The 24,570-nt window shown below is 42.8% G+C and overlaps 1 protein-coding gene across 1 annotated transcript in view; it reads left to right on the forward strand.

Annotated features, from left to right (window-relative positions):
* Positions 1 to 24,570, forward strand: part of LOC124407711 (two pore potassium channel protein sup-9) — a 155,222-nt gene that overhangs the window by 21,739 nt on the left and 108,913 nt on the right. The window contains exons 3-7 of the mRNA XM_046884133.1: positions 3,164 to 3,320; positions 3,436 to 3,514; positions 4,405 to 4,556; positions 6,122 to 6,309; positions 8,431 to 8,590. Of these exons, the coding sequence (XP_046740089.1) occupies positions 3,164 to 3,320; positions 3,436 to 3,514; positions 4,405 to 4,556; positions 6,122 to 6,309; positions 8,431 to 8,537 (683 nt within the window). The 3' untranslated portion in view covers positions 8,538 to 8,590. The remainder of the gene's footprint in view (positions 1 to 3,163; positions 3,321 to 3,435; positions 3,515 to 4,404; positions 4,557 to 6,121; positions 6,310 to 8,430; positions 8,591 to 24,570) is intronic.

The raw sequence follows: 24,570 nt of genomic DNA on the forward strand, positions 1-24,570 counted from the left end.
GTGTTCCACGACCAGGAACGTCTGCTTCGTTATACTCGTGATGGACACACTGCCGGATATCACAGTCATAGTTAATCGCTCTCCATCGTTTCTGGTTCGATTTTACCCGATCGCGAATTATCCGCCTCTTCCGAACCCACCAATGATTTCAGCTGTACCCGACGTTGTATCGATAATAACACGTGGTATCGACGATTCAAATTAAGCCCGTCCGTTACCCGCTGCGATGTCACTTCCAGGACCCGGTTATGGAGAGAAGAAGAGAGGGAGAGGAAGAGGAGGAGGAGGAGGAGTGGGAACACGAGGGAGAGATGGATTACCATATTGTGAGGCCAAAATTTGGAAAGAGAATAGGATGGGGCGACATATTTTCAAATTTATTAACGGTGCAGTATGTATGTATATATAGTGCGGCACCTTGAATGGGGGCATTTTTCAATGACTGCGGTTATACCTTCGAGAGAGAATTTTTTAATAACGCAATTTTATTACATCACCGCCGTGCGCAGTTTGGTAGATGCGCACGGCGAGGAAATTATTTAACACGACGTATGTAATATTTTTCTCGGCAGGTATATTCGCTGATTAAAAGGACGATTACGCGAACCGTGGAATGAGATTTTGCTGCGAGTGACAGCGCTCTTTAATCAGAATAAGAGGCTCGCATCAGCTGTACATATAATTTCAGCCGTACAAAAATTCACTATTAAATTGACTTCCCGATCATCGGGGGTCGGAGGATTTCCGTAAATCAAAAGAAAACCAGCACGTGCTATGTGCTCGGATAAACATGTTCTGCAGAAATAATCGCGAATCGTTTCCTGTAAATTTGTATATTATTTATCGTTGTTCGATAATGCACGTTTACACTGCGTCTGATATATCCATGGTTACGAAAGGATTTCGAGTGCTTTTTTCACTTTTTAAAGACCTCTATTCAGCCATGCCATGCACGTGCCAATCGAATTTTATACGCGAGCATAATCATCCCTGGAGTAATCAATAATCAATTTCACGAGTCTCGCAGTCTGGTGAAAAGTAGAATAAATCCACCTCACTCTCGGGTTATTAGCGGGACGCATTGATCCATCGGCAAATACTCGAAGCCTTTGAAAACCGGCTCACCGGTCTGACGGTGTATACAAAATTGTCTTTGGAAAAATAGGCGGCACTTGTGCCTGAAAATACACGCACAGGTGCCAGGGTGCTGCTCAACTGGTACAACTTGTCGTTTGATTGACAGCCGAGGTTATTAGAGTCACCCTGAAAATCGTAGGGTTTTATTCAAGGGTTTATCAAGGGTAAAGTGTCGTCGAACTTGTTAAATGGAAGCTGCTAGTTAAACAGGAACGAATTTAAGCCGACGATATAATCGAACTTGGAAATGATCTGTTACCTTTTTTATTCTGAGACAAATTACGAGTTGAAACCACCGAAGTGCGAATTAATTACAAGATAAGGAAAAACTAATGGAAGCATTCAAGAGATCGTTTGTCACATACCGGGTGCTCCCTGGTGAACGGCATTGTTCCGTTTTACTGCTGATATTGGGCAACAGAAAGCTCGAAAGTATCGATACTCGGAGCACCAAATGGCAATACTTGATGTAACGTTATTCGCAATGTCGATCATTAAGCTCGAAATACTTAACCAGAAGCTGTTCCAAGCCTTGGATCGTGCGAGTTACGTTGAAGGGCGATGGAGCGGGACTAGGCACGGCGGGAGGGATACGTTAGGTCAGAGTAGTCGATGGTGTTACTTTTCATCCAGATTGGACCTTCCGTGTAGCAGCCCCTTGGGACGCGCCCGAACCCTTCTGTACCCTTCGCCGCGAAATCAAGGGCCTCTCACTTTTGCGAAAGCATTGTTGGCGCGCTCCGTTTCCCTTTTCGCTTTTCCTTCTGCACAGCCCCGAGATATACCTGGATATATTAGCGGCGAACACGTCCTTATCTGCTAAGTGACACCAGTTAGCAAATTGAATTAACCCGGGCTCTGGAATTGGACCAAGTCTCTGAGTTCCGGGTCGCAGGAGGATAAGCCGGATGATACGAATGTAGTCTTGTTGCTTTCATTCACCCGCAATTACTCTGTACATTATAATACAAGAATCAACATAAATTGAAAATAAAACTAGTTTCACAAGGAAGGAAAAAGGAAGATTAAGAACGTGACTATGCACCTCTCGCATCGAAAGTAAACACCCGGTATGCACATGAGGAGAGGTATACTATCACGGTCATCGCGATGGGATAAGAACCCAGCAGAGATCTTATCTCGAGGGTATCTGAAGGGCAAAGGATCGAACATCATAAGCCGGACCGTTGCCGTTCGAAAACTTTCGTAATCCTTGTCCCATCATCCGTTTCGTAAGACCTTAGAGTTGAGACCTTATATAGTGATGGCCGCGAGACGAATGAATGTGTCCGAAATTGGAGCAAACTAAAATCCCTGGAAAAATCCATGTTTCGCGAAATCGTTGGAGCTTGTAAACAAAATCTATACTTGACTATAGTCTCACCGTTTGCTTGGAGCCATTTCCAACATGGCTCTGGTAATTTATAATCGAATGATTTCGACTTTCGCCGCGAGCATGTGTTTTTTTCTCAACCCCCTCCGGTTCGATCGTGGCTGGCCGATATTTCTTGCGGGATTCATCGCATTGGTTTTGCACCTTCCTCTCCATACTCCGTCCTAACTCCCCGTGGCGTTCCTGCTCGAACTCGCCACCCTATTTTTTCAACCCCACCTCGGTCACCGCGCCACTTTATTTCATTCTTCTTTCAACGAAGGAGGGTTTCAGCACTTTTTCATCTATCAGCTTCTGTTTCCCCACAATCAAACGCCGTATTGCAAGCAAAGCTACTACACTCGGTGCTCATTTCGACGATGGTATTCGGTGGGTTCCGAATTTCGCAGATCACTGTTTAATGGTCGGAATTCAGAGTGCGAGTTTGCATCGTTCGTTAGTTTGGAGACAGTGTTTGAGATTCAGTCTGCAGGATTGCGACAATTACTTTCTCCACTCAAGACAAGAGTTCAATATTTGACGACGTGGTATCTGGCAATGAGCTCCAAGTACACCGTCTCAAGTTCCCACAATTCTATGGTTCAAGCTTAACTCGTCTGCACTCGCACTTACATCATCCCCGTCTGGTTTCAGGCTACGGAAACATTTCGCCAAGAACCGCATGGGGCAAAGTAGCGACAATCATTTACGCCATTGCCGGAATGCCGCTGTTCCTTCTCTACCTCAGCAACATCGGCGACATCCTGGCGAGGAGTTTCAAGTGGACCTATGCACGCTGCTGTCTCTGCAGGTAGAGTATAACGAACCTCTTACCCGAGTTATCCTCCGCATATTCGCATTTCGTTCATTTCCCATACGTGAACCCAAATTAAACTCTGATTGATGGAATCATGTTCTTATAACAGGTGTCGGAGAAATCCTCGCCACCTCGAGCCGCCGCCTCCTAGAACGAATGTTACCCCCGCCGGCAGAGACCAATGGCAGGTAGGTTATTGCGCGTCGGAGGTTCAAAGTTGTTCCTCCGCAGCAGGACCGCAGCATCGTCCGGATGGAATTTCATAAGACGTTTCCTTTGCTGTTAGATAAACGCGAGCGTTCAGGAAACGTGATTCCTCCTCGATGCGCCGAAAGCGGATTCTACTGAGCTAACGGGGAAAACTTTTCAAAGAGATATTAACAAACGGGATTTATCACTGCAGCGGGGACTTTGCACTCCCACGACTCGGGAGTGGTGAAAACATGAGGAGAAATTTTAAGCATTGCCAGCTCGACTTGGGGGAGTTTTTTCATGTCAAGATCAGAACTTTGGTGTTGCTCAGTTTTTCATCAAGTTTATGCCTGAGGTTAGAGTTACAGTGCACTTTGACTAGGTGAAAAATTCGCAAGAATCGAAGCTTCACGTGTTCTACACCTTCTTTGGAATCCTTTTGAATTACCTCTCAATCTGTAATCCTCTACGAGATTTTTGTTTATTGTTTTTCTGAAGTCCCCGAGTCATTTGCCCCGCCGATTGATAACGAGTGCAAATATCTGTTTTGAAATTGGCCAGTCTATATATACGTGAGCGTGGTCCCTAGGGGTCAAGTTTGACACCAAAGGATTGTTCTAGCGCTGATTGCATCAGGCGATCTATATAGCTCGCGGTACAACTTCCGGTAGAGAATTCCCCCGACGTTTTGCAAGGTGGTTTAGGTTAGCCGATAGATTGGCTGTTTGCTTGGACGTGTATAATGGCCTCCTTGGAGTAATAGCTCCGGATACAGTTGAAATTTATTCTCTCATACATGCCGAGGCCAATCTCATGAAACAAGTTACATAATTGAAATTGTCGCATCGATATTCACACTTGATTAATCTTACGCCCAATTTTACAGATGGTTAAAATACACGGCGGGGAACTCGAGACATCCAGTATCGGGCAGGGAAGCTCAGGTGACGATGACGAGGGTGACGAGGAGAGTGAAGGTAGCTATGATCCGCAGAACGTGACAGTGCCGATCACCTTGTGTCTCGCCATAATGGCTGGGTGAGTTTTGGGAACCTGAACTTTTTCACTTGTCATAGATTATTTTCACACAATGCAAGATACCACCGTTTTTACATCATCATCACACGCGGTGGTTTCAATAAAATTTCTTTACTTCCGTTTTTTTTCCGAATGATCGATCCATCCGCGTTTAAAATAAAATCTGTCAAAGTGTGTTCTTATCCATTTCAATTATCACGATGAATTTGAGAGTCGGTGCAGAATCCTTTGGGAAACGAAAGGAATGGAGTTCGATTTTGTTCATTGTCAAAACGCCAATTCATTCGTCACATCCGTCATTTAGCCCTTTTCACAACTTATGATTTATTTTTTTTTGTCATACGAAATCCGGTGACATCGATGAAACAGCACGCCGTGGATGTAGTAGAACGCGTGTGTTTTACCTTTAAACGTATTTGACAATGGGTTTGCTGTTACTTAGGTTTATGGGGTGTTAATAGAAACTTCCCGGGCGAATTTCCCAGGAGTCACGTCAAGTAACCGTCGAATTTATTTTCCGGGATCCTTTAGGCTCGGCCGTAAAAGAAAAGAGGCCGGGCTGCCCTCATCCATCTCTAAAACAGAAAGTTGTCCGTTATTAATGGACATTCATTGAAGCACGTCTTACATTTCTTGCTTCTGGACTTAAGAACAGTCGAAAAACCCAGAGAATTGCTCAAGTCCGACGAGCCTTCCCATCAAGAGGATATTCCCTCGATCGATCGGCTGGCTAAGAACATCAAATAGTAAGCGGAGTCGTCCTTCCTGAATCGCATCTTCCGTTTCATTCTCCAACGTTTCTCAGGACCAGAATCCTGCAGCGCAGATCTTACGAATCAGAGCCCAGCATGAATCCCGCGATAAATACCAGATCCGATTCAGCTAGTTCGAGGTGACACTCGAAGACACTTTAATGCACGAATAACGTTAAAACGAAAGGGGTGACAATATTATCTGTAAGCGCCCGTATAAATATGTATTCAAAATTACAAAATATGTGTAAATAATATCGACTTAACAACTAAAATACGGAAAATATGGAATATAGAAAATACTTTACGTAAGAAACCAAACAAGGAATGAAACTGATTTAATTAAAAATATTAATCCTAGCCCTAATTATGTGTATTTTTGCGGGGTGAATAAGTCACGCAATATATTCCAAAGGGACGATTGTTAATAAATAAATTTTATCAAGATGCCATCTCAGTCTACAAGACAAAAGTATGTATACCTAAGGATGAGGATCCTTTATAAACTGGATCGAAAAACCTCCCTCACTGACCATGGCTCGTGAAGTATACATGCCTGCGATTATTCGGGATAGAAAAAGAATAATGTAGGGTCAGATTTTATGGAGTGTAAAGGAATCCGAGTTGCCGATCGGGGGCTGCTGGCGTCGATGAAGATTTCGTACTTTCATTAACACGTCTTCCTGACTCGACAATTGTTTTATTCGGGGAAACGTGATCGGGTGACTTCTAGCAGAAGGATATTATCCTTATCTGTATCCGCGCCCTCCCTCACCCTCTTCCGCCCCTGAGTAACCTCAATTTTCTTTAAAGGTACGTGTGCGTCGGAGGTGCGCTCTTCGCGTCGTGGGAAGGCTGGAACTTCTTGGAATCTTCGTACTTTTGCTTCATATCACTGAGTACCATTGGCTTCGGAGATTACGTACCTAGTGATCAAATTTATTCGGATAAGGGAATCAGCGAGTTCTCCTTTCTCTTCTGTTCCTTGTATCTAATGTTGGGTGAGTTGTTATTTCCATTTCTTTTTTCACACCATGTACTCGAATGATAACTCCGCGAAATACTTTCTGACCCTGAGAACAGTCCCAATTAAATTCCATGCAACTCTTGAAAAAGGCAGATCTGAGAATAGTCGGAAACGTATTTTTGGAATTTTATTTTTGAAGATTCAACACTGCTACTCGCGTAGCGGGTCAGTGAATGAGAAAACTTTAATCAGAGGCAGAGCTGCTTTTCGGCAAAGAAGAATAAGAAGAAGGCGAAGAAGAAAAGTGTATCATTCCGGCGTTTGAGTACAAGCGATTCTGTATACATTTCGAAAGGCGTATTGATCGATGAAGTGTGAACAGTTGGCGTCGGTGAATTGGGAATAATCGTCCGAAAGCTGAACGGTGATTTTTGGTTATAAACAAAGCGATAACGAAGCCTTCTCAGTTCTCGTAGTCTTTGATCGTTGGTTTTGATTGAGAACGTTCGATCCAACTCACACCAGGCGGTAACAGTTATGATGAAGGCTTGAACCGTGGCGGAGGATCTGAAAAGCTCTGCGCGTTACTGACGTCTTGTTATTTCGACAGCTATTTTCGTTCCCTCTTCCATAAGAGTGCTTTCTTCTCATGAAATATGGAATCGCAACGCGGTGATTCGAGTTGCTAATAAATTTCCGAGTGCAGGTGGACTCTGATTTCTTTTGCAATTTCTTTTATCTTTATCAGCGTCTGTCCGAGGCTTTCGGCTCTTTTATCAGAATTTTCTCAACCACTCTGCAGGCGAGGTCGTAGCCGAGGATAAGGAACTCCGCCGGTGAGCTCGACGGAAAATAAGATTCGTATTAAGTAGTTCAGCGTGGATTAAGGAAACTTTTCTTCGCGTTGACAACGAGAGTTTTGTGGCAAGTGTTTCCTTCCTCCCTTCGCTTTCTTTCGATTTTCAATCGAATACCGGCCAGCATCGACTGCGGAAATGCACAATAGACGCGAACGTCTCGCCGAATTTCGTCATCGAATCACAGTGTGAGCTCTGTGCAATTTATCCGCAACGCGTTTTCCGCAAGCTTGCGTGTCTGGTTCGTTAAAAGCTTTTGCAAATAATATTCACGATTGTGAAACAAGATTCAACGCGATCGATGGCTCGCCCACTTCTAAAAATTTTTTTCGATTACACAAAGTCTCGGTTAAATTTATACCTACAAAGGCACGTGAGTAGAAATTGATTCTCTTCAGGCCCTGCTCGCGAATAATTAATTAACGAATCTCAAAGGGAAACAAAGCGGGTGGAAAATGTTTCGGAAAAACGTATCGCCTGAGTGAGAAGGAAAAAGAATAGCAGAGAAAAAAACTCGTTTTTTCCAAGACAGAGATGAAGACTAATAGCGGAAACGGGGTTGGCATTCCGACGAGTAAGCTCAGCCTGGTGCGGGATTGAAATTCATCGATTTTGAATTTCACCAGTGTTTTTCTTTCGCGCGAACTCACCGCCGGCATCCCTAACTCTAGCCACTTAATAAACCTTCGATATATCTACTTCGAAACGCATTGCATGACTCACCACGTGCGAGTGTATCGCGTGGGATATAATTTTTCTTTTCTTTCATTTTCCTCCAACCGGTGTTCCACTATACCGGATGAATATTTTTCCAAAGACCTCCTCCATCCATGGGATATACGCGTTGAACATCATCACAGACGTAAACCAATTCGCATTTCAATTATTCAGCCAATTTATTTCCCCGCTCCGCAGTGTTTACCTAGTTCTTCAAACCTCGAGCTTGGCTGTTATTTATCGTGGCATAAGATCGACCATTTGTAAACGACAGGAACTATAAACACATAAGCTATTCACGCACAGCTATACCGTACTATGTGATACATTCACCGGTTGAAAACGACTTTTCATCGCCTGCTGCAGGGTATAAACGTTTGGCAAAGAGAAAGAAAATAAAAATAAAAAAAACTAAACGTACCTTGCTGAATCCCAAGAAGGATTGCCGTTCGATCTCACTCGATTAATAACAATTAGCATGAAACGCGAGCACTGCTTATACTTGTACCTGCAGTCAATCCCCCAAATCAATGTCTACCGATCGAATTTCGCCATGATTGTTTCCAATCTCTGTGCTCCAGGTATGGCCATGATAGCGATGTGCTTCAACCTGATGCAGGAGGAGGTGATAGCGAAGTGGCGAACCCTCATCCGCACCTTGAGACACATATTCAGGTGCGACAGGTGAGAGACGCGGCGGGCATCAGCAGCTCTAAAATCGTCAACCCACACCCGAAGCACGTGAGTATATCCGAGTCACGTTCAATCTAACTTACAATTTCTCAACCCTCGACGGTGTCGTTCGTCGCGAACCCTTAATTACCCCGACGGGGGTTTTATCTCCCCTGGCGCAGAGCTGTGCAGCCGTTGCCCCACCGCCAAACTTCCCTTCTTATCCACACATACGTATGTATGTTTGCTGTACAATGACTTGTCGGGTAAACATTCGCGATAATAATTATAATCATCCCGCGTAGGTGGATCGTCTGCGAAATAGAAGCAATACATGTTTAATAATGTATATATAACACGTGTGTATACGTAGATATTTTCGTATATTGAAAAGTTTTGGTATCAGTGCATAAACACAGCCGTGAGCAACAGCTGGTTGTAAAAAAATAATCGACTTCTTTTCCCCTCTCGTTTTCATTCTCTGCCGCGATTTCACTTGCAGAGAGAATATTATTATCTTGGAGGTCGGTTCGCACATACTTCACCAAAATTTGCGATAATCGATATGAACACCCTGTTTTGTACAGTCTGTTTTCGCACAAACTTAGCCTGCGTGTATATACACGTATATCGGGAGCAGAAAAACGTTCTTGGAAACTTTGCCGATACCGTCGTGTGAAAATTGATGACATCGGATACAGTCGAGCGTAAAATTGACTCGTGCCTAGAGCACGGCGAACTTGGCGTGAACAGGAAAATAGCTCGGGTGACTGTACGCGGACAGCGATGGAAAAGGGTGGGCATCTCCACGTCGGCACTTGGACTCGCCAGGAACTGCGAAGTGAGGCGAGGCCGCGAGTCCTCGGGAACGAAAAGGCATTGATCCTTCGTTTTATCGGCGAATGTTGTCGATATTCTCCTCTATATACCGCACGGGGTGGAACGGCGTCACTTCCTCTTCCTTTTCCTCCTCCTCCTCCTCCTCCCCCTCCTCCTCCTCAAACCCCGTTTTATTCTCACCCGTTTCCTCCTTTCAACCAGCTTCTTCCACCTATTTTTTCCTCTCACTCTTACGACTGTCTTTTCCTTCTGGAGTCTTCCGGGTTCCGCTTGAATTCCACCAATCATGGCGCCGACGCCTGTTGCTAGAGGAAATAAAAGCCTTCGCTACCAGAAGATCGCGGCTCAGCTGTAACCAGTTGCGACACTTCGACGGGAACCCCTTTGATCTAGAGCCCACCTCGAATTCGGTTACTTTCCAACTCGTCGCTCGGTAACTTTCCGACAAATGTCACTCCGTCGACTGTTCATCCTGCAGATCTCCGTCTTCGTCACTCGCTTATTATTATTATAAAATCCCACACGATCACGATCATATCAAACCATAATTTTTCCTCCAGCAGGTTTATCAATTGCTTTGCTAATTTCTCAAAGTTTCAAAGTAAAAACCGTAAAGGTAATCGAAAACTTCGTGCAGTTCCTGGATAGTTTTCCACCGCAGAAATCGAACATGCTAATTAGTTATTGAGCGAGATCGAGATCGATCAGTGGTGAAATTTAACACGACATAGTTGCATTAACTTTTCGAAAATAACATTGCCTTGTATTACTTGTCAGTAAAAAATGAAGGACTCACATTTTTCTTTAGCGCGGAGCTTGCATGCCTTCACTTCGAACTATAATTATCCGGGAAAATGTTATTCTACCAATTATCGCGACGAGTTTCTGTTTCACTCTGGTAATGGGGGTGAGACAGTGTTGCTAAGCTTTTACAACTTGCCGCTGCAGATCTCTTCACGCATCTTGGCGACGGGGTGAAAGTTCTCTGCAAAATTGTTGAAACCTCTTCGGACACTCAACGGCTGAACGTCTTGCGCAGTACGTGGACAGCTCGGATTAATGTCCGTGCCGGATTTCATTCTTAGACACTCGGGTGTCCTTCCGAAAGGTTAGCCATATGCTTGGCCTAAGCGTGTCCATTTTCTGTCTTCGCGTTTTCCTGCACCGTCATCCAAATATCACTTCCGTTATCCAATCGGCGGATTCGTTACGTTAAGAATTATTCTCGGATTCGATATTCCCAGATTGGTTCTTGGAATGTCTTCGGAAATATAACGCCGGAGTAAGAAGCGGAAATGTTGATTTTTAATGGTCCAGGAATTAAAAATTTTTCGTCGGTCATTTCTGTCATCTATCATGAATAAAGTTTCACGTAAGAAACCGGTTAATCAGGACACTTGAACGCGGATGAAAGCTACTCGTTCTTCTTGTTACATCGCACTGCTGACGTATAATATTCCTTGAAACGCGAGCAGAGCGCCAAAAGTTGAAGAGTTGGAAATCGGGTGGTAGACCACAGCTAAACTTCGAAGCTTACTACCCGAAAGGGTTCTGCCTTATGCAAAATGAGTACAATATTCATGCAAATGTTGATCGCACATGAATACATGTTAATTCGGCGCTTAAATGGAATACACTTTCCCGCTTATACTCAACTTAGAATACTTAATACACAGTTTTCATCTCATCTTTGACTTTCTTGCCAAAGTATATGCATTTTCACTAACCGCTTAAATTTCACGAGGCGGCGTTGCGAGAGGAATAAATGAATACAATGTGCATCCGGGACGGAAATCGCTGCATTATAACAGATACAGGCACCGTACTTTACAGGAAAAAGAAAAATTCAATACATACAAATTGTAGAAATCAGTTCACTGCCTCTTTTCCGCGATTCTCAAGTGGATCGAAATCACGCTAAGTTCAGTATAAACTGTAATTGGTAAGTAAGTTCCCACACAAGCAAGCTAGACGGTGTTCCAATTTGTCAAATGACAAACTTCCTACTACACACCGTAGTATCGACCATGTTATTATACCACATTGTCCACATTGTAACGCATTTCCGAAGCTCGATGCAATTAGTTGCGGAATCTCTCGTCAATTTTTAACAACGATTAAACACCCCGATACCTTTAGGGGATAATCAAACCCGAATACAACGTGACCTTTGGCGCTACCGTAGTTGACCTGATTCGCGTTGCGGATGAACTACCGCGTCCATTTAAAGTATCCTTCAATTTTCAAGTAGTCCTGGCTGGTAGAACTTCCTCACGCGATAGATAGTGAAAGATTGAAGCCGTTTTCAGCCGAAATGTCTAACAAGCCTGACCTGATCGCGTGGCTTCGTTGACACCTTAACGAAATCGAGGATGTGAAAGCTGTTACCGACGTAAGCAACGGAAGGACGATCTGCCGGATGTCGCGTTGACGCTGCGCTGGCTGGCGCCGGGAACTCGACGATGGAAGTAACAGAAGGTGCATGGACTTGAGGGAGGGTTTGGAGAGTTGGTGTTGGGAGGTGGTGTCGCTGGTTGCGGCGGTCGGAATACTTTAAAGTTGTTTTCGAGTTGGTTTCTTGTTGCTTCCTGCGAGGCAGGAAACCGCTGCAGGACTGCCGACTACGCTACATGCCCCCCGGATTCCCAGACGCGGAAAAAGTATTTGCAATACTTGGAACTTTCCCGGTTTTTCTTGCGTTCGAACGTTGATCGATAATCTCTAACAAGTTTCAATGCTGGAACTTAGACCTTTGGGTGCAAAAAACCTTTTAGTGCACCGCTTCCCTCTGTGCATTGTTTATGCCCAAGCTCTCTTTGTACTACCTGCCAAGGTTTTCCCGTATAATCAGTAAACGAATCCTAAAAGCTCGACTAATTCTTCTCTCTTCTTCATCAACTACGTTTCATTGGTTCATCGCTTCCAACTTCTCCTCCATCGCTGCAGTCCTTGCCAAAAATTCAAACTGTCCAATTCGCGTACTTGTCGCGTGAATGGTTGTTGAATGTAATGTGATGTAATGTTTATTAAGTTGATCCTCGGACAAAGTATGAAAATTGAAAAAGCAATATATCTAGACGGTGCCTGTTGATTCTACAACTAAATTTTCTAGACATGCTGGAAATTGATGTGAAATATCATCTTTACGTCAACAACACACGTCCAGCGGATAGGTTTGAAATGGAATTCGTATCAGAAATATGAGGAGAATGGGGTGCGGGGGGAAGGAAATGATCGTCAATATCGGATGTCACGTGGACACTTTCTGATGATTTAATCTTAGTTTTCATCACTGTGTACCGATTGAAAAGTGGAGAATTCTACCTCATATTTCTCGGTATAGGTCTTTCGAATCCAGTATACATATCGCGAAGCAATCTGAAGATGGAAAGTTTCCAGTAAAAATAACTTGGATAAAGTTCTATGTACGTATCTGTGGATGTTTGTTGGCTGCCTCGGCTCCCGGCGGACTTTTATGCATTGCAATTGACTTTGCGCTTCTAACTAATCCGATGTTGAATAACCCGAGATTGGTCACCCGATCTCATCGCCGGGTAGAACTCGAGTTCCAAGACCCTGGCCCTGAGGTATAAACTCGGCTGATAATGAACTCGTTGGAATCCCGATGTCGACATTCCTCGGCTTGCAATTACCCCTGGAAACGAGGCGAAGCGACAGGGAGAGCAATTCGTCGAATGACACTCGGAAGCCTTCCTCTGATCTTTCCTCGAAATAATCTATAACTCCCTACTTCTCGTGTGTCGCAGATATATACGCCATTGACTTTCGGATATTTCCTCCTAGCGCAATTTAACGCGAGGGAAATAGAATTTCTCCCAGACGAAGGCGCCAGGATGGGCTGTTCTTCGGGAAACGTGGGGTCAGGGCCAGGCGCGGTTACCAGGAGGAATGCAATAACGCTACTCTTCCCCAGAATTGCAACCTGCGTCTCTAGTCTTGTGTATTCTAACCCACCCAGCTAGTATCCGCGCTCTAGACGCCCTTACCATTTCCCACAGAACATGTCATGTTAAACTTATGCCCCATCTTCTCCGAATGTGCATTCGGATACATACAGAGTGTCCGGTTTGAAAGAACCAGAGAAGAGCAACCATCCCGTAGAATGAATGTCAGTATGAACGTAACGGTTGGCACTTTAGATAAAGAGAAATTCACACCTTTTTTCACTTTATCTTCACAGTCTTGGTTTCTTTGTTGAAAAAATCGATTTAAATGTTATTCTCCGATGCTTCTTACAGTTGATACACTTGATTATGTCAATTAAAAAATGATCGTCACTTCTGACTTTACGAAATTGGTGTATCAAACTGACCATCTTGTGTCACCGAGTCATTCCTGTGATTTGACAGCATATCTCACCCGAATAGCACACCGTGTATGCATACGTTGGCACACATATGCAGCAGTGAACATTTCCGCATAGATATGTCTTTACGGAGAGCAAAGTGCGGTACGAATCGCAGTTAATAATAAACCACGAATTGATACGCCGCCGTGCCTTTGCTTTGCCCCAAGTTGTCGGCGACATGAAAGTGCAGAGAACTGCAGCGTTTAAAGTCGACATATATAGTAGGTACATGCATAATACATATGATACACATCATATATATTCACAGTTTTGGGTAGTAATTGGTTCAGATCACGAATGACGTTGTGAAATTCTGAAGCATTTCACACAAACCTGATTCAGTTCTCGAATCCCTTGAATAAGTTTTTGAGTAGTTAGAGAAATCCGTGACATCATGCGGTCGGATTGCGGAGCTTACTTGGCGGTTCGAGATTAAGCTTGACAAATGGTGGATGCACTTATGCACCGCGGGTTATTATGTATGCGGGCGTTGGCCAGCATTAACTTTTAATACGAGCCTGCAGGGGCTCCTGACCTGCCTGAATCGCATTTGATGGCCCCACGTCGTCGGCATTACTTCCAAGCCGAGGCCATCTTCTGGCCCGATATTCATCCGCCCCCTAAGCCACCCGGCGAGCACCAGCCTTACAAATCATCAGTATCGATTACCCTCCTTGATCCATTTTTAACTCGGGTTTGCGGACGACACCTGCAAGCCACGTTACGTTGGTGAATTGATACAGGATTAAACTGAAGCCCTATTTCGGAGTTTCCGTCCAGACATCAATTACAGTCAATTCATTCGCTCTTCACGGAAGGAATACAGTGTCACTTGACAGTGAATGATGATGAGCACCAGTTTTGTCGTAGATTTTTGCAGGGAAATATGATATGATATTGGAACTGTTTTTATCGACGGTCGTTTCTGGATGTTACATTGTAAATTTGCATCAATACATGCGGCCGCGTACTGAAATCCTTTTAAAGGCAAGACTCATGTTGATATCACGATAAAACTTGTTTCATCGAATAAACAGCGGCGGTGTTATAGCGGGTAGATTCTCCTAATATGCTACCATGGTACGTAACCCATAAACCCAGTTTAACCACCGAAAACACAGAGCTAGAGTATAAGGTGTTTACTATATTGTATACAATGCACAGCAGAGGCCGAACTGTAGGCATATAATACTCTGTAAATTCCTCGGTGATAAATACATTCCCTAGAATCTTACAAGCACGTACATTCGGTGTTTTCGTGCACCATTGAACAGACCTACGATTCAACTAATCTTGAGAAATACGCGAGAATTCATTGTTACGCGGTTTCTCTTCTGCATGCATGGTTTCCACTGTTACCGATAAGGAAATTGGCAACAGTTAGCTGAACAAAAAACCCTTCTCGCAATTTGTACGCCTAGACTTTGTTTAGTTCTAAATGATCGTTGCAAGAAAACGAAATGCAGGTATTACCGAGTTAAGATCATGAGACAAGGCATGACGTAAGTCGGAGAACGAAATGCATCTATACAGGGTATAAGATATGGGATGAAAATTGGTGCATAAAGTTTGGATAAAAGAGATAAAATTTCGCTGAGCGAGGATCGTAAAGGGAATCGTTTATTTGTTCACGCGAGCGAAAGAGACCCAGTTCTGTCTTTATAAATTTTATTCCACGAACTGAAAACTCAAACGACAATATATACAGAAGGAGGGTAATTCCTGAAGAATCGAGCTCGAGATTCCCTCGAGACAGAGAACAGAGAGAGAGAGAGAGTGAGAGAGAGAAAGAGAGAGAAAATGCAGCCGCCAACAACTGAGCGACGCGACGTGGTGAACTTTGAAAGTCCACCCTTTCTACTCCGGATGCAGAATGGCGGCTCGCACGCTGCAGCAGTCGACTGAATAGTGCATGTTCCGGCTTTCGTGACGCACTTGAACCACTGTCCTAAACAATCTTCTCTCTTTCTCTCTCTCCTCCTGTCCCTGCAGCCCCCCCCCCCCCCTCCCTCGACCCCGCAGATGTCGTACGCCGGTCTTTCAAGTCGGGCCGAAGGGCCACCCCTTAGGGGTTGAAAAACAATGAAGGGTTGGAGTGCGTCGTGAATAACTGATGGTGGTGCCGGCTGTCCGGCCCTTGGACTCGTGGCTAGAATCCTCGTAATTACTATCAGTGTAAACTTCGCCTTGTGAAGATTATCGGCGTTAATCTTCTGCTGGACAACTGGCACCGATCATGCTCATCCTGATCTGTACGATCGCAAATTTCTGATTACCTGGCTATCGCTTCTGGCCACTGGAAACTTCATTTTTTGGTTCACTGACGTCGCTATTCCGAGTATTATTAACTCTCAGTTCATTTACATGGGTTTTAGAATTAACCGTGGATAGGAAGGAATTTGCTTGCTGAATGACCGAAACGATAACATAAGTCATCGTATGAAAGCGAACATCCTGTGGAAGAGAAAATAAAATTGTGTCTCCTAAAAGTTGGGCAAAACTGTCGTGTATTCAGAAACTTATGAATCATATGTGTGATTATTCTCCATTCAATTGAATACGAATTGATACGAATTCTGCAGGGAATTTCTTTATCAGGAACCGAAAGCGATCGCACATGTTTCAACTATCCTGCAGCAAAGTAATGCACGCTTGTTTCAACTTCCGTTAGTCCTGACGATCTGGTTTGACCAGACGTAGCATGAAATATGTAACCATCGAAAATATGAGAATGAATGTTGTACGCTGGTTGAACCGAGGCAAAGTTTTATCTGACAGAAAATTGCGAACTGCGGCAGGTGTCCGTGGGTATGTATGGCCCGACGGGACTCGAAGGTCCTGCACACACGTAAGTATATATTCGTATTTATCTCCCGAGTAGCGGGATCTGGCGACACACGTCACTTCTGCAAATCTTGCGCTTAGAATAAATGGTATTCCTTCTTGGAAAGAGCCCTGCTGATGTTCGCCATCAATTTCGCGGGGAGAAGCGAAGAGCTTGGACGAGTGTGCGGAGGGTAGAGATCGTAAAAACTACACCACGTACCGAGCCAGACTGCGCAGTGATCTTTTATACTGTAAAATTAAGAAAAAGAGCGACAATTCAAGTTCCAACCGTAGACGCGACCTTGAATGATAAGCTGCCGAAGCATGAAGCATGAAGCATGCTTAACGACGCGTCTCGTTCGGCCATGCATCTTCTTTAGCAGAACAAGAAAAGCCTGATGAAATTGCGGCTTTTTACTCCCGCACGTATAACACACATGTACAACAGCCATCGTTGCACGTTTACCTCGTGGGCAAAGTTCACGGCTCAGTTAGTTCTGCTCAAACGAGGTCAACGTAACCCGCGGTCTAATCTGTCCGTAAGCTTAGCCACGGCTTTAATTCCAGTCAGCTTAACCCGCTCAATTTTCACAGTAATTTTCTGAATATCCCCATAAGGTTGTACAATTTGTATAATCGAGGTAACTCAATGCTCCCCGAGACCAAATGACGTTCTTCGTAATATTTTAACGCGACAAGTTACGACCATTTTCAAACTCTGTTCTGACGCGAAGAAGTTTTTCTGTTTAATCTATGCTCAAGCAGTGACGAATGCATCTGCTCGTCTTATACACGAGCGACGTGTAGATTTTTCGTTCCATGCGTTGAAAGCTAAGAAGGAAATAGACGTTTTGAAAAGGTCTTTGATCGATTGATTGAAGTCAGATTGACGGAGTAGCAGAGAAACATTTGTGAAATTTGTATCGACTGACCTTTTCAAAATTGTTGAGATTTCCCAATCATAAATGAAATTTTAATTACGTCACTGTTAATTTGTGTAATCTGGAATGTATAAATTTATGCGTAATAGACAGAAGCGATATTCAGAGTTTGATATACGAATATTATTGTAACACGATTCAAGCTGATTCCAGCAATATTTAAACAATCAATAAGCGCGGTAAACGTCAACAGTTTCACCGGCAAAATTCCACTCACTCAATTCATTCGTCGGTTTACAGAAATACTAATCACAACGTACGAATGATTCATTTTGAATTAACTCAATCAAATCCGATATGTACAGAGAGAGAGAGAGAGAGAGAGAGAGAGAGAGAGAGAGAGAGAGAGAGAGAGAGAGAGAGAGAGAAAGAGAGAGTAAATGAACCAAATTGCATACTTGGAATAGCCCAAGTGTTTCGCACTTCACTAATCGAACGCAATTTACTTTTCAACGGATGACAATAATAATTTGCGTAATGTAAAATATGCAAGGATTAGCAAATGAATTGTAATTTCGTCCAAGGATCGATAATTATTTAACTTGAAATGCACTTTCTACATTGCGAAATGTTCAACTGCGGCATCAAAGATGATCGTTGTCGGAAAGTTGAAGAAGATTGATAGAAAAAAAAGTAAACAAAAGGAGAAAACAACAAAGACATTAGGTACAGACTTCGTTGTTACCATAATATTATTCTAGCAGTCGCATGATCACGTTCACCTCTGCTGAAGAAATATTGATTGAATGGAGCGTGATAACGACACAAATAGGACGAAGATGTTGATAATAATGATCCAGATAGATAGAAATCCGATTTCAAACGCAAAGATGAAACCAGGGTTTGATATACAGCGTTCAAAAGTGACGAAAGAAAATGGACAAAAAAAAAAGGGTAAATAAAAAAAAATTATTGCCTAAGAAAATTAAATTATAACACCAATCGTCGAAAAGATCGACCCACTTTTCAATTCACATGCGAATTAATGATATCGATTCGTTGTCGCTGACAGACAGTGAGAATCAAGTCTATACAGCCAATTGAGAAGAACGATAACAGGGCAAATAGAAAAAAAAAAAAAAAAAAAAAAAAATGAAATAAAATAAAACAAAACCAACAAACAACAAGAAATGAAAATAAACAATCGTGCGTCCCGTGTACAGAAATCAGGATGAATAAATAAATGTAAAATTCCGTCAAGGGCAACGGATTTGCGTTCGCGAGTCACCGCGTGCAGCTCGTCTCCTTTCATCTTTTGCTCCTGCGGTCTGTCCGAGGGTAGAAAGCATGCGCGCCACCCGCCCGGTGCGCAGTGGCGTCGCGACGCCGGCTTTTGGGCGGGGGTGGGGGGCGTCGTCGGGGGGAAAAAGTCCAGTCTGGTCGGGGCTGTTCAGCCGAAAGCACAGGGGCGCGTTCGACGTCATCGCCTTACGTGTCGCAGGGATCCCTTTCGTGCGGGGGTAGAATTTAAGCCGCGACGCCCCCCGAAGTCATGGGGCACTTACGGAATCGTCGAGCGTCCTCTAGTCGGTGACTCCTTCGCGCTTATGCATACACTGTGCGTGTCAGACGGATCGTTCACTTCGCAGGATGTCAGTAACACGTATTACGACATGTAGGCTCCATGGCGGTGAACGTGAAGCGAGAGGATCGCGTACGGATGATCGGTATAATATCGTTAAATCCTTTCAAATGCTGACGCTTATCTTCAAGGCAATGTGTTGAAAACTTTAATCCCACACCTTAAACGTCGTATATGTGTGTATATATATATATATATATATATGATATACGAGTATACGTATACCTGCTACACCGGTTGTGTATTTGTAGTGATATGTGGTGACATATAATTCGCCTATTTCTGGAATCTGATCGGTTAAAGTAGGATAAAGAAAGTAATTTGTTAATCAAGAAAAGAGAATAAGGGAAAAACCTCTGGGTTATATGAAACTACGTATACATATATTGTGTAATATTATGCGGTAGTGAATATCGTTGAAGAACATACGTCGGAAGTGAAGTCGGTGGTACGAGATATTATACGCAAGCAAGCTCTACGATTTTCAGTGTGAAACTTACACGATGATCTATACCTACTTGGGTATAGACGGGTCGAGTATAAGTCCAGTTTAAATAATAATTTCCTGTGTGACGGTGACCTAGAGGTGATGTTGCCAACGGCTTTCTGTTCATAGCAGAATTGGAAATACCTGAACGTGATCACCAGCAGGCAAGTAATTGCATATTCGTACGATTTTTAACCATGGATTTAAAATCATTCGATTCATATCCTTATGCTCGGCTGTCGCGATGCAGCGACTGACGACTCACACCCCCGAGAAATTACCTATCAATTCTTTATTGATTTTGCTAATGGAACGTCATCGATCACTTGAAGCATTATTGCTGTAATTGCCATTCGAAGCTTTTCTCTTCTCTGATATCAAACCCCAGATTTCTCTTCCGGATAAATACACTCGTCAATAGTCTTGAATCGAACCATTTGAGATGGTATTGGGCAATTAATCTAATCAGTCTATTATATATTTGGATGAAGCGGAATTCGTTTGGACGTAGCCTCGATACTCTGTCAAAAAATCCTACCCCCCCATGTATATTCAAGTGGCCCTCAATATTTATCCAACTAATGGGAGAATTAGGGTGGCGCTGAGTGATATGGCAGCTGCTCGGTCTTTTCGAAACCAGCCGCGGATATTCGCCGGCTGTAGGTAAACGAATGCGTGGGGCGGCGTTCAGTTTGTCGAGTAATTAAAATTACGCCTCGATACATAATTATTATTCTGGGTACTTGGCGAAGTCGTACATTAAAGCGGAGAGATCGGGGGTGGAATCGTTGCGATAAATAATTGAGAGGGGAGTGGAGTCGTTGCCGATGATGCCCTCGACGCATAATAATTAAACCCTTAGCGATCTCATCGGTTTGCAGGTTGATCATTCTCGACACGAACGAATCGTTAGCGACGCCCCGATTCCTCCATCTTGCCACGTACAAGATTCGTACTGTGTTGAATAAGAAACTCACCGATATTCCCAATCCGACAATATTTGTCTTCGAATTTTATACACGTATCGACGCTGTGTTGTGTTGTACACTCAATTTCGTGGCAACCGATGATGAGGTCCGAGGCGTGCGGCTGGATGACCTGATTGTGTAGCTTCACTGAACTGAAAATTTAAGAATTGACCAATTCGGGAAATGCGATTTTTAACAATCATCTTCAGTCGTCAAATTTTATCAAACACCATTTCTGACGTGAAAAATTTAGCACTCAAGCAATACGCTCGTAACTAGAAACACGCTTAAACTTTCATCCACTTACTTTCTGCAACTTATGGCGGTCAGAAATTCCGATCATTTATGAATTATCTCGGATCTTTGGATCATTTGAACGTCGAACAAGTATCTCACAATTTAATGACAATGTTTTTAGAATATTTCATTGCGTTTTTTTGTTATTAAAGACTCGTTGATGTCGGAGTAATTACCAATTCGTTTCCATGTTCACACCGTGTCACAGTCTATTAAAATACCTCTTCGTGATGGTAAAAACTTTGCTCGTGCATTTTAGCAAAGAACAGCTTGATCTTTTTTCTGCACTCGATATAATTCCTCGGGCAGAATGGCGGGTGCTCTATTCTGAACTCCGGGTGGATAATAAAACAAGAGTGAAAAATTGTTCGGAAATGGGTGTGTTTTATGCGGAAACGTAGAAAAAAGAAGCGTATTCAAAAAGTTCACTTTGCCCCGGGCGGCCACTTTGCCCTTGCAGACCCTTCTACGGGGTGGTGTTTGATGTATGTACGGAAAGCTTTTTAGACACTTTCGCTCCTGTCATTACCTACAGCCTAACATATGACTTTTTGAACATTCTGACGGTGCAAAAGTGTCCCGCTGCGTCAGGAAACGCGGATCGTTGTTACGCGTCTGCGACGCTTAAATTCGTTCACAATTTGTTTTTTCTTTCTTCTTTTCTGTCTTCCTTTTTTCGTCTCTTTGCTTCTCCTACAACGGACGGCTTTGAGTCGTTTCAACGCCCGTTTCACGTACCTGCGACGGATCTAAAGAGTATTGTGAAACGTGAGGAGCTTGTTTATTTAGAAATGATGTCGTTGTGAGAAGATAATTGGCTGGCCAAGAATCAACACTATATAACTATTATTAATTTCACAATGATTCTTATTGATATTGCAATTATAAACAAAAGCTTACGATATCGATTGTTGACTTAAAATTACTTCAAAATAGTTAACAATCTAACAGACTCGTATGATTTCACTCTATGACGTCTCATTTTATTAAAAAAACAATATTTGCGATAAATTCACTGAAGCACTTTTTCAATAGTGAAAAAAAAAGAAATTCCATTTTATTCTGAATAAAATAAGCCACCCTAGAGTGAAATCGAACAAATCTACTAAATTTTCAACCACTTGGAAGCAATTTGAAATAAAGAATCAACCTCTATATGCTTTCGTTTATAATTACAGTACTTTCTATTTTTATATTCGCAAAGAGATCTCTGTAACTTACGAATACAATAATTTGACAAAGACTCGATGCACGAGCTTCTCGATTTTTGGCCAACCTGCTACCCCCTTAATCGTAGAAATAAAACTCTGTGCCGAGAAACTCTGAGCAGAAAATAAAAAATGGGTGAAAAACTGACGGCAGGTTTTGATTCGTCGAGAATGAAGCAGTCTAGGGGCGAAATGGGAAGACTATGATGAAGCCAATTTTAGGAGCCTAGGGAAATAACTGCATTCGATTTGAATCTTTTTCTTCCTCTCTTTATTCCCCAGCCGAAAGACATCGGTCTTACCCGTTCCTTCCTCAGCCGCTGCAGAGATCTTTTCTATTCTTTTCTTCTTTTCTCTTCCTTTATTTTCTTATCACTCCTTTTTTGCGGTCTGACGAACACACGGACAGCTGCGGGCTTTTCATTTTCAGTCCAACTGTTCCTCGATTCCCGCGCCTCACTTTCGCCCATTTTCTCACGTTCCCTGCGGGCCCAAGACCTGTAGGACGCTGTTCTTATTTTATAACCACATTATTTCTGGCACAGCTTCATTTTTTACGAAATTCTTTATACTTCCTTTTGCGCAAAGGAAACATTTTTTAAATTTATCAAATATGGCAATAAAATATGGAGACAGAATGATGTTTCGATATAAGGAAATGTTCCTTTATTCGATCAAAAAGTGCAGTTGTAACAATAATTTATGTTATATTACGTAGAAACACCATTTATTTGAATTACGAAAATGTTGATTCTTTCGTTATAACTGATTGCCATCTTTGGTAAGTTGAACTGATATTTTTCATATTATTTGCGTATCGGGCGTAAATGAACTTTTCAAGAAAATCAACTCCTGCCGCGGGTTACCGATTAATCCGAGTTGGTACGACGGAAAGCACTCAGCGGTTGCGATTCTTTTCTTAAAACTTCAACTGCCGACGTCGCACCGTGAATTGATTTTCTCACACTTTGCTCCACCCCCCCCCCCCCCCTCCCACAAAAAAAAAAATCATGGGAAATCTTACGACTGTTAAATATACCCGATAAGGAGATGATACGGCACGACCGGAAAAAGATCTGCATAATTTACTTTCACTTCACACTGAATGGTTGCCTAATTTATATACTGACGGGTGCGATGCTTCTTTCTCCGAAGCATATCATCGTCACTGTAATTTAATCTTGACGTTAATACCACGTTTATATCTATCGTGTAATTTTCTTTTTGGCATTAGGGGGACTAACGATCCCTAAATGCTAGACCAAAAGCTCTTCTTACTCCTCTGCGTTAACTTGCAATGGGGAATTAAATATCGTGTGCCATTAATTTGATCTTGAAGTTATTAAATTACACACCGTGTAGCTCGTTCGCCCTCTTCACGGAAAAGTTGTTTGAAACTTCAAGCCTTAACACTTGAATTATAACCGCAACTATTCGCCTAACTATTCTCTACTCGGAGTCGAAACAATTTAACCTTTTTTTCCTTCACTGATGAAGAAAATTCATTTCTTTTCTTTGATATTAGATCCGACTGCAGTATTGCAGACGAAGAAACTCGTTTCTGTCGATTTGCTGAATGAAATGCTCCTCGTACACTGTCGAAATTCCAAGTAAAATTTCTTTGATTCAATTTGAGGTCATACACATTTGTACAAAATTTCTAACTCGCCGCGTGAGGTTCGTGGAAATTTTCTTATTTTCAGTGAAATTTGTGTCAATTTTTATCAACTCAAGTACAATTTTCAAGAGTTTAAGTAAAATTGCAGGAGTTGGTGCAAACTTTAAACTACACGAAATCTCGACGAATTTTATTTAAATGGTATATCTTCAATACAATCATGAAGTATTAAGTAGACAAGTTTTCGATAAATTCTTCCCAGAAGCACGAGCGAATTCACTGTAAGTATGATTCAAATTTTCCTCACAGTGACCGCAATATCTCCGATTTCTGGGTATCAAACATTTTCTCCGTTCGTTTTGGATTCGTCCATTGAATTCATTTTACAATTAATTTGGTCATTATTATTTTACCCTTTATACTCGATACGGGAAATTGGATCTAAAATTGAATTAAAACAATAACTTTCCCAGATGAAATGAAAAAATTGTTACCCTCGTTGTTACCCCTCTACAGTTTCTAGAAATTTAGCGATAAGCTTTGTAGTCGACGCGAGGGAGCGATTGTGAGTGGAAAGTTCGGCACACACGTGTTGGAAATGGAGGCTAAAAGCCAGGCCAGTTTCTTCAAAGGATGCCCGGCATACCACCGTGGAATGAAAAAAAAAACATACTTAGGCCAAAAGTTATGGAAATAGTTTCACCCGGCGAAGGGACTCGCTTCGGGGGAGGGAAGGGGGGGGGGGGGAGGGAGGGGATTCCTTCGAGTAAAATATCTCCGTGGTAATTTTTGATTTTTTGTTGTTTTTTTTTCTGGAAAGACGAAAATTTGACCCTCAGTAAAAATACTTTTTCACGATCTTCTCCGTTTCCGCAATTGTTTTCCGTTGCAGGTGTCTTTTGCTCATGTAAAT

This window comes from Diprion similis, chromosome 6 (genome assembly GCF_021155765.1).
Source record: "Diprion similis isolate iyDipSimi1 chromosome 6, iyDipSimi1.1, whole genome shotgun sequence".
NCBI classification, from domain to species: domain Eukaryota; kingdom Metazoa; phylum Arthropoda; class Insecta; order Hymenoptera; family Diprionidae; genus Diprion; species Diprion similis.